This window comes from Otolemur garnettii, unplaced genomic scaffold (assembly GCF_000181295.1).
Source record: "Otolemur garnettii isolate 467f Iridium unplaced genomic scaffold, OtoGar3 scaffold00002, whole genome shotgun sequence".
Classification (NCBI taxonomy): domain Eukaryota; kingdom Metazoa; phylum Chordata; class Mammalia; order Primates; family Galagidae; genus Otolemur; species Otolemur garnettii.
In genome coordinates this window covers 22,650,193-22,668,460 of record NW_003852397.1, presented here as the reverse complement: position 1 = coordinate 22,668,460, position 18,268 = coordinate 22,650,193, and the positions used below count along the sequence as shown (strand labels likewise).

The 18,268-nt window shown below is 35.9% G+C and overlaps 1 protein-coding gene across 2 annotated transcripts in view; it reads left to right on the top strand.

Annotated features, from left to right (window-relative positions):
- PTPRK (protein tyrosine phosphatase, receptor type K) overlaps positions 1–18,268 on the top strand; it is a 548,103-nt gene that overhangs the window by 395,446 nt on the left and 134,389 nt on the right. For both annotated transcript variants that reach the window (XM_003781656.3, XM_012806133.1), the window contains exon 8: positions 15,968–16,270. In XM_003781656.3, the coding sequence (XP_003781704.1) occupies positions 15,968–16,270 (303 nt within the window). The remainder of the gene's footprint in view (positions 1–15,967; positions 16,271–18,268) is intronic.

Sequence of the window (18,268 nt, the reverse complement as noted above, 5' to 3'; positions counted from 1 at the left end):
AGGCATTGAAGAATACTGGAACATTATAAATAGCTACAGTTTGATCATGACATTTAAGTGCTGGAAATGTCCTTGAGCTCTCATTTGTATAGAAGATAAATAAACAACAAAACCTTTGAAAGAATTCTCTCTCTAGCTTTACTTTCCGAATAAGAATTCTTGAAATATTCAGTACTGATGTTTAATGATATATTGAAACTTCGCTTGTAGAGAAAAAGACCGTTTGCATTCATGTGTAAAAAGGAGTGGGTAGACCCAAGGGATTTGGCTTAGTGGAAAAGCTTTATGTTCAGCCGCATCATGTATTTTTTTACATAGTTTTCTAGTGTTAGATTTCTGTTAGATTTTACTGTTTTTATTTCAGATTAGGTGTTTGCCCTAGTGCCGTATACATATATCCTTCAAAGACTTGAACATGGGCAGAACAATCCAAAAACGTTGCTTTCCCTTCTAAAATTCTTTAGCTTCGTGTACTGAAAATTAAAACTCAATGCTTTTTCTTTGTACATGGGGAGCAGGAGAGCAATAAAGAGCCACAGTCCCTTAATTGAGTTTGGAGAAAGAAGAAAAAAAAAATGAACAAATCTTTTCAAAACATTCAACAGTTTTATTTTCATAAGTCGTAATGTAACTAGACTAGTAATATAGAACACAATAAAATTAATAGGCACATATTAGCCACAATATTTGATGGTAATTTTTTAAGCATTCTACGCAGAGCATCTTATTTTACCCCTCCTTAAACTCTATGGGATAGGGACTTTTTTCCCTCAAGTTATCAATTTGGAAATGATGTATATGGATGTTAAGTAATTTATACTAAGTTACCTGTAGTCTGGTTCCATAGCCCATTTCTTAACCTAATTATGTAAGGCATTTTTAACAGTGGAGAGCCCTGGCCTTTCACTGTGGCTGTACATGGTGATTTAAGATATGTATCACACACAGAAACACATAGAGGCCAGGACGTACTCTTGTGAAACTTGTTCCAGGCTACATATGATAGTCAGGTTGGTAAAATTAAAAACAGTGCATGCTGGGACTTGCCCCCAGGAAACCAAGAACACAGTTGATAGTAAACTCAGTAATGTTTCGATTAAAGAAGAACTAACTCTTAGCGTCTCCATACACATGAAAAACAAGTTTAATGGGCATTGATTGGCGTCATCTGTCTCCTAGCATAACCAGAAACAAAACCAGTTGTTCGTGAATTAAACTTAATTTATGCAGAACATCTCATTTTAAAGCTAGAATATCAAATAATCGAAGACACCAAAGCTCTGTTCTTCCTATTACTATGAAAATAACATCCATTGACTTCAAGGATTTATTCTTTTCTTCTGTCTTCATGAGATTTAGTTTATTTTGATATTTTATTTTCAAAACTCTTAGATTTTCTAACACCTCCTTTAGGGTAAAATTGCTTAAAGTTAATATATTCGTGGTTTAGCACCGAAAAAGAATCAAGTGAAGTGGTAAATATGTTTCTTGCCCTGGAGAAACTTGCTCTCTTATTTGAGAAAATAAGGGGGAAAAAAGCCTTGGAAGATCAAAACACAATAAAAGGAAGTTCAGAATGAATACCTTATTAAACATTTTAAACTAGTATGATGTTCGTAATGGATAACTTGTTTAAAGTACTTGTCAAATTTTTGTCTTTAAATGTACACTTTCTTCTATCAGATTTTCCACTGTTGGAAAATTTCAAAGGTCTACAGTAACCTTGTCTTTCCCTCTCAGTTGATCTCACCCAGTAATTTGAAATTTTTGTTCTTCAAATTAAAATCTTTTCTTCCTAAGCATTAAAATTACGTTAAGGTATTTTCGACAATATCCATCTGGTCAGCTGTTTAAATCTCATATTAAAAGTAAATTCAGATGTAGAATTTTGTGGGTGGCTTTTCTATTATTAAAGCGTTACCTTCAATTCGCAAAAATATGTAGCTCATTTGCAGCACATGTGCCAGAAACTTAACTGATTGGAGAAAATACAGAAATACATCGAGTTATATATTCATCTGGTCTGTCATTTATCACCCCAAGTATTTATGGAGCAATGATTATGTGCCAAATATTTTAGTTTGAGGAGTCAGAAAATAATAAAGAAAAATAAATATAAATAATATTAGCTAGCCCTAAGTTCCGGGGAGAAAAATGAAGAAATAAATTACCTTTGGAGTTGAAATAAGCTGTTCAAGGAGAGTGTCATTCGGAACATTACATTTGAGTAAAGCCCTGTAGGACGGGAGGAAATGAGGCAAGTGGCTGTCTAGGAGAGCTTTTTGGGCAGAGAGAAGAGCAAGCTTGAACCCCTGACTAAAGCAAGAAATGTGCTGGCATGTTTGAGTGGAGCAAGCAACTCTGAGAATAGTAGGATGTGAAGTCAGTGGGGATGGGAGGAGAGACAGAAGGTGTGGTGGTACCTAGAACCTCGTTGCAAGGGCTCCACGCTCACTGACCTAAGTGGGCAGTCATCGTGGTGTGGCAGAGGTAGTAGGCTTTTTCCTGCTTGGTTTGGGGTCAGTTTCATGTATCTGATGATAACAGCCATGATCCAAAAGGGCAGTGGGGGAAGTCAGGACTAAGTGGACATATTCTGTGTTGCAGAGAAAACAGAGAAATTGACTGTTGAAGGAAGATGATGAGGTGAATCAAAGGACTTCGGACTGCACAGCTGAATAATGGAGTTATTTCACAGGATGAGGAAGACTGCTTGGAGGACAAGCTAGGGATTGGCAGTAGCTCAGATTTGGAGATTTTTTTGTTTGAGATACTCAAAAGTTGAGACATTTGGTAGGTGACTGGTTATGTAAGTCTGCACTTCAGGGCGAGGTCTAAATGGAGATTAATTTTCAGAAGTATTTATTCTCCCCAAGCACATTTTGCCCCACCTGGGGTGAAGGAATGGTACAATAGAGACGTACTGGCAACATAGTAGAAAGTCTTCTCTAAAATGGAACAAAGATTCTCTGCTGCTCTTTTATTTCTGAAGGTTCTTCAAATGAACTCTGATGATTAAGTTTGTGAGCCCATCCTAGAAAAGGTTCTACATACCTCATTGCTGAATATCACCATGGTCACCTTCAAAGTGATGCAGCGACACCACTGCTTAGTTCCCCCACCTCGGAACCCTTTTTCTAGAATGACCATAAGGGCGGGCATCATCCTACGGCACACAAAAGCGTGCACCAATAATGACCACCACTCAACAACTGTAACACACTGACAGCTGTGAGGCACTGATCTACCAAGGTTTAAAACCTTGCCAAGTTGTTTGTAGTTTGCAAACTTAATTGTCAGATCTTATGAGATGATAGCTCTGAAGGGTAGAACTGGTGCTGACATCAGTGCATGGTTTCCATAGCATTTTGAAGGTGACTGTTATGATATTCTGCCATGAGGTGCAGAGGGAGCACTTTTGCTAGGATGAGCTCACGGACTTAAGTGTCAGACCACGACCTTACTCCTTTCACAATGAAAAGTGTAGTATGCTTTGGGAAAGAGCTTGATTATAATCTCCATGATGAAACTTCTTACTTTTCCTATCATATGAGTTTTAGGGTTTCATTCCCCTCTTTGTTCCAATAGTGCTTTCTTCTTACCTCCTCAAAACACAATTTACCCATTTGTGGGCCTGTACCTTCGTCACAATTTGAGTTTTTCACGAAAAGATGTTATATCTTTCTCAGCTTTGAATGTTAAGCAACTGGTCTGGCCCATTTGTATTTACTTGCTAAATATTCGATAAAGAGAATTATTTTTGATAACTAAGTGATCTAATAGGAACTGATTTTGTAGTTTATTCTATGTTTTTAAAATCTACTATATAGTGCAAAAGTATTAGCGAATTACTTTGACATTTATTCAGCTCTATTTATTCAATGTCCAGCTTATATAAACTATTTATCTCTATGTATGGCATAGTTTCTGATTTCAAGTTCACATATTTCTGTCAGAGACCTGATCACACAGACTCACAAAATGAGTGGGAGACTGTGCATTCAATGCTTGAAGAGAGGCACAGATAAAAGTCAAGAATTAAAGGTCACTTACCCATCAGGCTTCCTGTCCAAATTTTCACTGGGAGGATAGCCTGTTGCAACTGGTCTTTGAAATCCTTCAGTGGTGAGATTTACAAGGGAAATTCGTTCTAATTAAATGGAATGAAATAGACAATGGTGCATACGTTGGACTGACTACATTAGTTTTGATCTCTGACGAGTGGATTGGCAGAAATATAAGGCACTGGGAGAAGCTATGAGATAAACTTGGGATTGTCTTAGGAGATCTTTCAATTCTAGGACAAAGGATTCCTGTATTGGTTTAACCTAGGAAATAAACAGGTCTTGAATAGACAAGTTATTTAATCAGAATTGTACTTTGGATAGTCTGGGTGAAGAATGCATTGGAAATATTGGCAGCAGTGAGAATTCCTCACAGTTGAAGTGAAAGAAAATTGGAGCCTGGATTAAAGGGCCAGAGAAACTAAAGATCTTATGAAGTCGTGTATTAAATAGATTTGGTGACAGATTAGGGACTTTGTTGGGATCAGAGGAGCCACGATAACTTCAGGGTTTTTAGTCTGCAGGCTAAAGCCCTTTAATAGAAGCAGAAACGTTAGAATCAGGCACTCATGAGAGGAAGATGGTAATGAATCTTGTTTAAAACGAAATTGTATGTAGATGGAGATCTACAGGCAGGTTGAAATTCAGAGCCAGAGTTGAAGAGATGGCTTAGAACTGGTAATAGAGATCTGGATATGGAAAGAATGTGATTACTGAAGTAGCATGGGAAAAGAAAATACTTCCTCGGTGCTTTTATACACTTGCACATCTTCATCCTCGTTTACTATTCCTCTGTGAACGTCTGTACAGATTAGGACCTTCCCCATAATGCTTCAGAATGTAGTCTTAACCAGAAAGGTAATCTCCTAAGTTGCCATTACTGTGTGTTGTCAGCATTCATGCTTTCCTGTGCAACCATTGAAAGATATTAGTCGATTTTGATAGAAAATATCTTCGTCAAATACCTTGTGTAAGGTATTTGGTGATGCATAAGTTTGTATCGTTTAAGGGGTCTTCATTTTATTTCAAGGCCAATATCAAACACACTGGAAAATCTCACTGCCTTATAGACTAATCCAGGCGGTCCACGGTTTAAAACTTATTGTTGAATCTCAAGTATAAAAAAAATGAATTCCTCAGAATGCGTATCCAGATGAATTGCCATTTATGTGTGTATGTATTTGTGGGTTTTGTGTCTTCATATCTAGGACTTATGCAGAGCTGGGTCATAATCAGTTAGAAAAATTGACATGTTTCATTAGGAAAAAATGGTAAAATAACATTAATAAAACCATAATAGTACATGAAAAAGTGAAAGTCAGATTTTAAAGTTGGAAAATATTATCCTCTCCTAATGTTTATTGGGCGAATAGATGTTTACTCATTTTTTTCTGGACAATCTCAGACCTTAAAATTAGTGGACATAAAATATATACTGTAAAAACTTTGAAAGAGAGGATTTTCATAAACCAGGTTTAGCAATAAATTTCATCGTCACTAGATTATTCACTAACTTTAAAATGACCATATTTATTCTTCTAGTAATTAAAATGATTATCATCATTCCTTTATCTCAAAAGAGATCATGAATCTTCAATGTAAAGATGGGCTCAGATTTTCCAGGTGAAAGTTAAGGAGTTCATTATTCTTTGTCAATTTCCTAATTTATAAACGAACTGAAGCAATTAATCCTTGCAAGTTGCCTGTGTTAATTATAATCTTAGGCAAGTTTCTTGAGGTCTTGTAAATTCTTTTTGTCACATTTTTGCTGTGTTTAGTATCTCCATGCTTGTTGACGAGCTGATTCATGTTTTAGTGCACTAGATAGGTTTTATTCATCTAGAGGAATGAGTGTAAAGAGGTCAGACCTTATAATCACACCAGCACTGCTGGTATGTGCAAGCCATATATCTCCTTTTAATTTAATCTCTGAAAAATGTACAGGGATTTCTGCAGCTAAGCTGTACAAATCGATAAAATTTATAATCAAGGCTGTCTAATCTCTAACCTAATATAAAACTTCACAACTATTGATTATATGTGAGGGATCCACAGGCTGTTAATCATGCATGAAAGCACAGAATAAATGGTAGCTTCAGAAAAGGAAATGGACAAATAATTATCAAGCTGCAGTCCTTATCTGTCTTTGTATATCCTGAAGCAAGCATGTTACCAGGCACGTACCTTGTATAAAACCAAATGGTGTGTTAAAGTGTATCAGTAGTCTTGCTCACTTTTGAAACTTGTATGCTATAGACTATTTCTGTAATTTAGACATTTTCTCTTTTTTCTCCAGGTATGTGAGCAAAAGCAAATTAGTCTCTTTGATAAGTTTTGCGGAGGAATGAAAGAAGTTGATGTGTTTAAAATCATAATCTTTGTAAGGAACAAAATGAGCAGCACATATTTGGAATAGCATTATAATGTAATCATAATGGTTTATTGGGGGTAGGAGCCAAGGCATTCTATGTCATAGGATAGCCTCGTTTAAACTGGGCCTTCAACATTTCATTAATTAATATGTTTTGAAATAATTTCCTACTTTGAATGGACTGACTCATTCAAGGACAGATGTCAAATGCTTATAAGAGAGTTGTGTAGTTGAGAAAAGCAGGTTGTATGTATTTCTGCAACTAAGCAGTGTTAGAAGAGTTTGGATAAAAATATTTATGTTTTTATGTATTTTTCCTATCAGTCCTATTCATTCAAAAGTAAAGAAATTTAGACTATATTTAATATTTACTTTTATGTACATCTACAAAGTCATTTTAATATAAACATTAAAATTATTTATTTATTCATGTATTTATTTGAGACAGAGTCTCAAGCTGTCACCCTGGGTAGAATGCTGTGGCATCACAGCTCACAGCAACCTCCAACTCTTGGGCTTAAGCAATTCTCTTGCCTCAGCCTCCCAAGTAGCTAAGACTACAGGCATCTAGCACAATGCCCAGCTATTTTTTGGTTGCACTTCTCATTGTTTTAGCTGGCCTGGACTGGGTTCAAACCTGCCAGGGTATGTGGCCAGTGCCCTACCTACTGAGCTATGGGCACCACGAAGAATTAAAAATATTTTAAGAAATGTTATGTTGCAGTAGTGATATAGGTTACTGGTAAACTATTATACTATGCCAACTATTATAGCTTAAAGTGTGGACTTATCTTATCTCTGGTAGAATTGTTACTATTTTAACATTTAGTACATAATTCTCTGTGAGAGCACAGTGAACAAAGACAAAAACATTTATCCACTACAGTCATGTTGTAAAGCATAGACCCTACTACTGCTGTGTCCGACACACGTCAAGCACTTGTTAAATGCTTCCCATTATTAAAAACAGTGTACTAAATATGCCTGTGGCTGCTCAGCACAACCCATTAATAGGGAAATAAAATTCTAAATTGCTACACTGCTGTACATAAGTATCAGTGATATAATCTTAACATAAATCTTCTATTAAGGTAACTTATGAATCTTCACATAAATATTGAGGTAATCTGTGGCTGTGTACAGGGGCTCACACCTGTTATCCCAGCACTTTGGGAGACTGAGGTAGGATCACTTGCAGTCAGCAGTTCAGTTAGTGACCAACCTGGGCAATATAAGGCAACCTCATCTCTACCAAAAAATTTTAAAAATCAGCTGAAAGGAGTGGTGTGTGCCTATAGTTCCAGATATTTAGGATGCTGAGACAGGAGGGTTCAAAGTTGCAGTGAGGTATGATTATGCCGTTGCACTCCGGCCTGGGTGACAGAGTGAGACTCTGTCTCTATTTAAAAAAAAAAAAAAATTAAGGTAATTTACCCAATGAAAGAGAGGTCGTATCAGAATGTGGAGCAAAAGCTAACCACAAAATCTCATCAGTGGCACAGAGTTAGCATGTATTAGTTATCCGCATACATATGGGATGGTCCCAACACAGCTGCTGAGGATCTTGGCTGGCTCGCAAATCTGTGGGTAGTCTGGCTTTTGGCTGATCCAGGTTGGTGTATATTGGTACAGCTCGGGTGACTCAGCTCTGATCCACACGAGTCTCATATTCTAGAAGGGGTGTGAGCCAGCTGGAGAACACAGAACTTTTTCAGATATGGGCTGAGAACTCGCACGTTTCACTTTTGCCTCATCCTGCTGGCAAAAAATAAATCACAAGGCAATGCCAAAATCAAAGGATAAATAAATGGACCCCATTTCTTTGGTGTGAGGAGTGGCAAAGTCGCATGGCACACGTATGAGTAATACAAGGACAGATGAAAAACTGCTGTTGTCATCGTTACTGCCACAAAGGAGAACTGGGTTTTTAGGTTTTGTTTTCATTAGCTTTGGGGCTTAAAACATACTGAACCTGTCTACTTTATTCATTAAATAAAATTTTCCAGGCATGTATTTTAGGCCAGCACTGTGCTTGGCATCCAAACTATTTGTCTTCATTTTTCAGAACAAAGAGGTAGGTAATTTATCTTATTTAAAGATAAAGAAAATTTCTTATAGAATTTTAGTGTTTTGTCATGGCTACACAGAGCTCTTCTGAAGTTGCTTATTTTTTTACACTGAAATTTATCAAGTAGTGTTTTCCATATCACCTTTTTTTTTGCATTATATACAAATCACTCTGCATGTTTGTGTGTATGATTTATGCTGTTCTAAACATTTTTATGAAATGTGAAGCTTGTTTAAAAACAAGTAAATTATTTTCTGATTTTCTTCTATAAATTAAGAAAATGCCTTCCTTTTTCATTCTATATTTTCTCCAAGTATAAACCGTCTCCCATAGAAAGTATCTTATTATGTGAACCAGTTTGATGAAAGTATTTCAAAATGTATATGAAAACACTACACTGTACCCCCTGTTTGCATTAATGTATAGAGCTATCATTTAATAAAAGAAAAAAATATTATCTAATGCAAAAAAAAAAAAAAGTTTCATTTAGATAACATATAAACATGACATGCAGTACCGGACGTGAATCAAAGCGGATTCCTTGATGGTGATTGCATTTCTTTTCCTGACACAGTCTAACATCATTACCTAAAAGTATCAGTGAAAAACCTTAAAGCAGGGTCTCCAGATTGTCACCTGCCAACATTTGAATTAAGCCTCGTGATAAGACGTTCGGTGGTATTTGTCCACTGGAGAAAGAATAATTTTTTTGTCTTTTTATCCATGTCACTTTGGTAGTATTGTTCTTTAAAAATCAAACAATTTACTTGGCATTAATGCAGAAAGGGACCAAATGTTAATTTCATTAAAATTATATGATGAACTTCAGTCAGACTCTTGAGAGCAGAGGTAATGACTTGTTTTGGTTTAAACTGATGATGTGCTTAATGTGGTCTGCTGGCAATGGCTAAATATTACGTTGACTCTGCAAGAGATCTGAGCACGCCATGCACCCTCTGTCACTCTGCATCCCCTGAGTCTAAGCATGTCACTTTAGCAACACAGCCAGAAAGCCAGAAGAGCTGACAGTTGGCTTGTGATTATTCCTGGACCTGAGGCTCCCTCATGTTACAGGACTAATCAAGTCATCTCACCAACTTATCATTAACTCGATTTGACCCATGGGAGCAGAGATGAGATCTTTTTGGCAAGACTAATGATGCTATAACATTGAAAAGATGTGAAATGTAAAATCTTGATTATCCCCAATCCTTACCATCGGGGAAAGAATAAAAATGCAAAGCACCTAAAGTACCAGTAAAAGATAATGTCTTTCAAAGACCCTGGGCTTTTCCTTCCCCAAAGTATGGCACTGTTTTTTTCATTTTCATTTTTTTTTTTATTTCATCTTTGTCCAGAAGTTTCTTCTCAATTCTTTTATTTACACTCACAAATATTTTTCTGGCAGTCAGGAAAATTCACTTTTCTTGTGTTTGTTTTGATAAATGGAATGAAAATTGTATTTTGCAGTCAGCTCCTGAGATTTCAGAGGCAAGGCAGCCGGGAGCACAAAGGCCCTGTCAGGCTTCAGTGTCCTTACTTTGTGTACATCTTTGACAAGATATTCCTTTTTTACTTGGCATGAGCTTTGGGACATCTTCTATTTTTATCTGACTGACAGCTGGATAATAAGGTTTATCATTAAAAACTGATTCTAGGGAAATATGATCCCTGCCCTCCCTTCTCTTCTGAAAAGCTTTTGTTTTTGCAACTCTTTCAGGGTAACTAGAGATTATCATTACAAAGGGACATAGATTGACCTGCCACATTCTGAATTGTTTAGCAAGTACACCCCCTAAAAAACAACTGAATTTTCTTTTATCTATAACCCCAAACCACTTATTAAGTCATCTTGCTGTTGATATCACACAGGTGACTCAAACGCAAGTTATATCTGTTCATGTTGCCTTTACCTTTATTATTAACCTTTAGAATATTATTAAGTTGTTCTTCAATTTATCCTGTGAAAATGGGCCAAATTTTTGACAAATAAATTATTACAGCTATAAATCCGTGCTTGATCTTTTTAGAATTTAAGTGAGGACAATGCAGTGTTACGTGTCTGGTCACTTGCTAATTATGAAATACTGGTCATAGGTTTCATATAGAAACTCTCTGCCATTTCTTCTTGTTTCAGCTTGATTTCATTCACTTGGTTTTTCCTCACCGAAACAATTATGAAGTAGGCAGACCATGAAAGGCAAAAAAGGAATGGGAGAAGTTAGTAGGTCTTCCTGATCCACTCTGACAGGCAAGATAAAGAAAACCAGCCAATGCTTTTAAAAATATTTTTTAAAATTTAACAAGTAGCTGTTTTCCTTGGACTTACTGGGAATGAATGAATGGAAGGGAGCCTTTGCCAATTCGTGTGTATGTGTGTCCACAGAGCAAATAAGAAAAGGATTTGAGATTTAACAGTTAAAGAGTAGGATGGAGATAGAACTAGATTTTGCTTCTAGCTCAAGTTCTTTTTATTCTTCTTAGTGTTCTCTCTGTGCCCCATCTAATTCTCTAAATACATCAAAAGACAGGGGGCAGCAAGCCTTCCTAATTCCTCTTCTCAGTCTATGTCAGAGATTGTGGTGAACAATCTGAACTCCCTGATGGATGGTTCAGGGGGCATGCCTGGACCACAAAGTTAGAAATAGCACAAGCTGAGAAAAATGAACTTCATGGTGTTTCTTTTTTTTTTTTAAAGTGTAAATCAGTAATTTATAATTGTATACATGTATAGAGTACAAAGTAATGTTATAATTTATTAATACAATGTGGGATATTTAAATAAAGCTACTTACCACTTCAAATACTTAACATGTTTTATGGTGTGATGTGGTTTCTGATACTGCCTCTCTTGTTGACTTATAAGTCACATTAGAAAAGTCAGCTGGCGTCCTTTAGAATTCATTTTTCTCCTCTAGAAATGTCCCGTGTCATCCTCCCCACTCCCTACTCCATTTCTCTCTTTCCATCTCTTTTTCCCTCCTTCTCTTCCTCTCCCTCTCTCCTTTACCTTCCTGATTCTTTCTGCTGTCTCTGAAAGGATGGAGCACTCCAACCCCAAGGTGGCCTGACACCTCCATTTAGCCCTCTTTTTCTTCACAGTACTCCCCAAGTTACCTAAAACCCAGATCAGTTCAAGTATTGTTTGCAATCCTTGCTTCTTAGCCAAGGACAGTGTCAAATTGATCTTTGTATTCTTAGTTCCTCATATACTTCAGGCCAACCGAATTCCATCCAGTACAGAATTACTGCATTATTTTAACTCCGAGTAGTTAAAGTTCACAAACTTTTGCACATGAACTTTATAGCCACCCACATATGGCAGACAAAAATCTATACACATTTTAAGAAAGGAAAAAACTATAGTAAGATTGTAATACTTAAGTCACATCTGACTTCTGCAGTTACAAGGTGCTAAACATGGCTTGTATTCTCTTTTGTTATCAGTATGTATTATTAGAATTTTAATATTAAAATGTGTATACATTTTTTGGCACCCTCTCTATAAACAGTAGAACCTCTGTAAGATGACTACCCAAGGGACTTTAACAGAGTGGTCCATATCCAGAGGTGGTCAACATAAGGAACTAGTTCCACTACTGTACTGATACATACATGTGGTGCATGTCTGGTCTATGAAAATCATGTTAGGTGATCAATGTATGGAGGTGGCCAACTATAGAGGTTCTACTGCATATAAAATCTTTCTTAATGTTTAAGTCTTTAATTAATAAATAGTGAGCTCCTTGATGACTAATATTGTTTTACTCATTTTAGTACTTTGTACAGTGTTTTTACGGTACATTTTGCATGATAGAAAATCTTTTTGTTTCATAACAGATGGGTGACTAGCTGTAAATATTTAAATGAACACTTTTTTGCATGAAGATCATTCCATTGTTTCTGCCTAAGTTTTTGATAAAGCTTTGCCTGACTCCTTTTTTTGATTCACTATTTCTTTTTACCATAGAAGTAAGGAAAGAAAGGAGGAAGGAGAAAGAAAGAGAGAAACAGAGAAATATTACATAAAATCACAGTACGTGGAATACCCAATAAAAATTGGAAAATGGAAAGTCAAAAAAATTAAGGAGAAAGACCGTTTAACAAATTTCAAAACAATTGACCACTGATGCGTCGTTAAATGTGTTCTGCGTTGTTGTACCATATTATGTTTTTTTATGTTGCTATCAGTGCAATTTACTATAGAACCCCAATGTGCCATCGCCATGCTTGATCATTTCTTTAAATTATTTAATCTTTAAAATAGCTTTTACGCTCAGCTCTTATAAAACACAGAAGTTCTCAAACCATATCTTCCGGCTGCCAGTTATTCTATGAAAATTCAAATCATTATTCTAATTAAGAAAGTTAAAATTTTATTTATGTATTCAGACTTCAGAAGTATAAGATACTTATTCATGAAACATGAAAAAATAATGGATTAAAGTGGGGGATTTTGGCAATTTTATCATTGAGTTCTTTGATAAAATTTTATTCGAATGGATTTCATAGCAGTAGAAGCATCTTGAGTCACTGCTATTCATAAAAACTGTAATAACAAAATCCATATGCATGTAGTTGTCAGCCCATGTCAAACCCAATAGAATTTAGATGAGTTGCATGACAGATACATACCGTGTGTGTGTGTGTGTGTGTGTGTGTGTGTGTACTGCCTATATGTATGTGCGTATATGTATATGAATGTATACACACACATACACGCCTTAAAGATTCCCCCTGCAATCAAAACTGAAAAAAAAGTTACAGCACAGGCCAATTGAGAAAAAAATTAATTAGCAACTTCCTCTGAGTTGCTTTTCATGCCATGAAAGTCAAAGTGATATTTTAGTCTTATGTATATGTTTCTGAGTATTATCTTCAGGTGAGAGTAGTTATGTTTACATTACTATTTTTTGCAATCATAGGGCAATTTACAGCATTTATTCAAGCTATGGAAAAAAAGTATAAATTTCAAATAACACATTGATCTCATTAAAAGATTCTTTGGGGTGGCACCTGTGGCTCAAAGGGGTGGGGTGCCCGCCCCATATGCCAGAGGTGGTGGGTTCAAACCCAGCCCCAGCCAAAAACTGCAAAAAAAAAAAAAAAAAAGATTCTTTGCATTTTAATATTCTTTCTTTCCATAACTCTTTGTTTTCCTATATTGGTTAATAAAGTATTGGTCAATCGGGGCGGCACCTGTGGCTCAAAGGAGTGAGGCACCGGCTCCATAGGCCAGAGGTGGTGGGTTCAAGCCCAGCCCCAGCCAAAAACTGCAAAAAAAAAAAAAAAAAAGTATTGGTCAATGGAATTAAGAGAGTGGCTTATGTATATACATACAGGATTAATAAAGCTCTTTCCTGATTTTATATGAAAGTTTTTAATACAATGAATACCAAAGTAAGTAGCCTTTAAACTCACTAACACAAACTCATCACTCAAAGTGAGCCCTGTGGATTTTACATAATAGACAATGTATGTATCTTTTGCCAATACTTCGATATGTGAGAATTAAAGACTCAGAACTACTCTGCCTTCTTTCACAGTATATAAGCTGTCTAGGTATGTTTTTGAAAATTGTATTAGAATGTGGAGTAAGTGCAAACTCAACAATGAGACAAAAGGGAGAGACTGGTAAGAGAGTAATGATTTGCAAACAGAAATTCATAAAAGGAAGAAATGCCAGGTTCAAAATTAGGGGTATATGAAAACAAGCATATCAATGCTATGCCTAAAAAATATTAAACAGAGGAGTAAACACATGAATTTACTGGGGTTTGTTCTCTCTGCTGCCTGGGAATTGTTTCTTATTCATACTCATTCCAGGTATCTTCCTGGGAAATTTCACTTTCTCATTTTGGATACCTTTAGAACAAGGTATGGCCTAATCTTAGAATGGCTCCTGCATAGTATGTGGTTGATAACCTAGCAGGTAGCAAAATAACAGTTTATTTGGGGATTTGGGGGGTGGGATTCTAAGCAGAATTTCCTGGCCCAGCATGTGAGCAGCTGTAGCAGACTGTGATTTTAGTCCTAACTAGACTAAATTGAAAGTATCATCACTTCACTCTTGTGCCTTGCGGGGGAAATGTTAGCATAGACTTATACATAGTGAGCATTTTTAAAAGTGGTGAGAAAGCCATGACTTTCTCCCAGCCTGTACGCTTCAGGTAACACATAAAACAAATGTGGTAAATGAGAGGATGGATCTTGTGAATAGTCGTAACATTGGCAATTAACATTTAAAACCCAAGCATTAGATTCTACCAGAGATTAATGCACATGTATGTACATAGATTTCGTTAAGGTTTTAAGTTAAGTGGCCACCAGAGTTTATCTCAGACTGAATATTAAACACATTGAACTAGTATGGGCTTGCCATCTATATAACATGCTGAATATTTTTTACTGCACTATGATTTTAATCTCAAAAGTAAAAATTCATTAAAATACCTCAGTTAGACTTGTTTGATATTATTATCTCTCGTGATTTTCTTTTAGCTGTTGACTATCTTTAGTGAATTATCCTTGACCTTTGCCTTGCCTTTGTTCTTTTTGTCAAGCCGACATAGTCAGGTTTTGCTGTACACTGGTTTCTTTACTGTGTAGATGTTGTTATGGCCATGACTTTCATAGAGTAATTATTTTGATTAAGTTAAACGATTGAAATTAGTCTTGCATGAGGAAAGAATACACTTGGGAAGCTGTGATGGATGGACTCCAGTCTTTGGAGTGTTTAGTTCTGCCAGCATTTTCCAGTTGAATGGAAATTCACCTCCCGGTTTGGTTTGGGTGACAATGAATGGATCTTGAGACCTGAGTGTTTTCTAGGAAAAGACAGAAAGTGATAAATAATGAAAGAAGTCAACGTGAATATTCACATATGTTCTTGTAATTTTTCTCAATTTTTTTGCTTTGATGAACAACATCATTACTGAAATAATTAGTGTTAATTAATATCGTGTCATTTCTTTGTAAATGGTAGTTTAGTGTTACAATTAGACTGATTAGTATACAGCATAGCTTGGTGACATGATAAATCATAGAGTAGAATGTGCTGGTTCTTAGCCATTTTGATATATTAGCTAATTCGCTTGGTTCAACAACAACAAAGGAAAAGAAAGGGAATGAAGGAGTAAGAACAACAACAACGACAAAGGTATTGTGGCCACATGTTCAGTTTTTTAATTTTTCCAGCAAGTTCCTGAGTATTATGAATTGTTGATATCCTATCAATATCAATCCTATCAATTTTATCCTAAAATATCATTTATTTTTCTATGGGTAAGTCATAGTCCTTGTTTGAAACTTTAAAGGATAAGTTCGCAAATAAGTAAAACAAATGAAAATAAAAGATAACTTCCACATTTTCTGGATTTGAATGCGCTACATCATACTCAGTATTTTATTTCTCCAAGATTACTCCCGGTAAAACTGACAGCTATCTGCAACTTTATTTTTCAGAACCTATGCGGACCCCAAAGACTTTGAAGATTGCGGAAATACAAGCAAGACGCATTGCCGTGGACTGGGAGTCCTTGGGTTACAACATTACTCGTTGCCACACTTTTAATGTCACTATCTGCTACCATTACTTCCGTGGGCACAACGAGAGCAAGGCAGACTGTTTGGACATGGACCCCAAAGCCCCCCAGCATGTGGTGAGCCATCTGCCACCCTATACAAATGTCAGCCTCAAGATGATCCTGACCAATCCCGAGGGAAGGAAGGAGAGTGAAGAAACGATTATTCAAACCGACGAGGACGGTATGCTCACACTTTGTTATTCTAACATGAATAATAGAATTGCTTAATATTTTCCCTAGATTACCCAGTACTGAATTGGATTCTGAAATCTGCTAAAATCTCGTAATGAGGTTAACTTTGGAAGAAGTTAGCATTTAATGAAACTCAATATTCTTCAGAGAAGCATCCAAACACTAAAAGAAGTGTACGTCTGTTGATGTCTCTTTGTATAATGTTGATGTCATCATTGTATAATGATACAGAAGTGGCAACTACACGAAAAGCTGAAATATATATTTTTCCTTATCAAATGTTTAAAAGTAATTTTTATTATCCATGGCGGTATATCAGTTCACCTATTGGTGAATGCACCCAATAAAAGGTTTAGGTTTTTGCATTTTACAAACTAATACTAGCTGGTTTTATTTTCCTAAAATTTGAAAACAACAGTGTTCACTTTTTCTATTTATTTTGTGATGGCTTTATGTAAGTCACAAAATAAAAGAAGGTGCCAGTTCTTATCTTCGTATCCAAATAAAGGCCTTTATTAGATAGTAGCAAGTTAAACTCCTTTCTATATGTAATGTCATTCAAGTAACTGAAGTATACCTTGTCTAATTTCTATGTGTGTTACTTCTGAATAATTAAAGTAAGTACAGAAATTTATATTAATATTATATAGAATAGACACCTGGTATAGCCCTATAGTACATTATAATGTGAATATGAATATATTTCCTAATTCAACCAAAATTTCTTATTTTATATATATACAAAATTCTACAATGACGATATTCTGATAATAACAATGATGTATTCTTTTGTTAGAACACAATACATTTCAAAATTTCCTTTTATGAATGAAGGCATATAAGGAATAAAAGGTATGCTGTACCTAGTAGATTGAACTGAGGCAAAGCTAAACTGAATATCTAGAATCTTGAGTTTTAAGTTCTTTTCAAGCTTAGCTCCCATTTCTAAATGATGGGTTCATAGGAAGCGATTTCTGAGGTTTCATCTCCCTCCAAAATTCTCTTTCAAGAGCTTGACAGGGCTACATTTTTTTTTCTGAGACTCCCCCCCTCCCTCCTTCCCTCTCTCAGCTCTTCCTTTCCCACACCCCCTCCCTCCATCTCTCTCTCTCTGCTCTCCCTTTCTCCCAACTCCCACTGTGTCATTAATTGTCAGTAATTATCCTCATATGAAAATTGAATACGTAGCATTCATGCTTCTCCATTCTTGTGATGCTACATGTTTATTTGGATTTCAGAAAACAGGATGTGTCTTATACAGCCAGATTTTCCCTGCTTCCCTCAAGTTCTAAACTTTAGGCTCAGATGTATCTTAGGTGCCTACCAAGTATGAGGTTGCCATGAAATAGATTAATATGCCATAGTTTCTAGAAATACTTCTTAACACTTCAAACTCTCCCACACTGAAAAATGGAAATGGCCTTGTAGTTTTGTTTTAATGAGAGAAGTGAGGACCCTTGGGCCTCCTTTAGCTCAGATGTAGAAGGAAACAATACAGTTCTCAAACTATACATGGAGTCATTCTCATATTCCTAAAATTTCACAGAATAAATCAAAGACTTACTTATGATAAATAGATTTGTCATGTTGATTACCTCAGCTATCACATTTGAATTTATGCCTAATTGAAGTGGCAACAGTATTTCAGCAACAAACCCAACCCTAGCATAAACGCATAAACACACGTATATGCCATCCCCCTACACACAACTCAGTACATGTTTATGCAAGAAATAATGGGTAAGAGTAATTGTTTTGTACAGGCATGATAGAAATGAAAAATCTAAGCATACTCGTAGATTCAAAAGCTCTGAAAAATCTGTACCTCATAAACAGGGAAGTATATTACAGTGTATGGGTCATACTAAGCATTTTGTAACCCGGGTCCTTAGTCATAAAGGTGTACTCACATGTTTTATTGCATGCATTTAAAATTAAAAAAAATCAAAACAACATGGTTTCTTTTTTTTTTTTTTTTTTTTTTTTT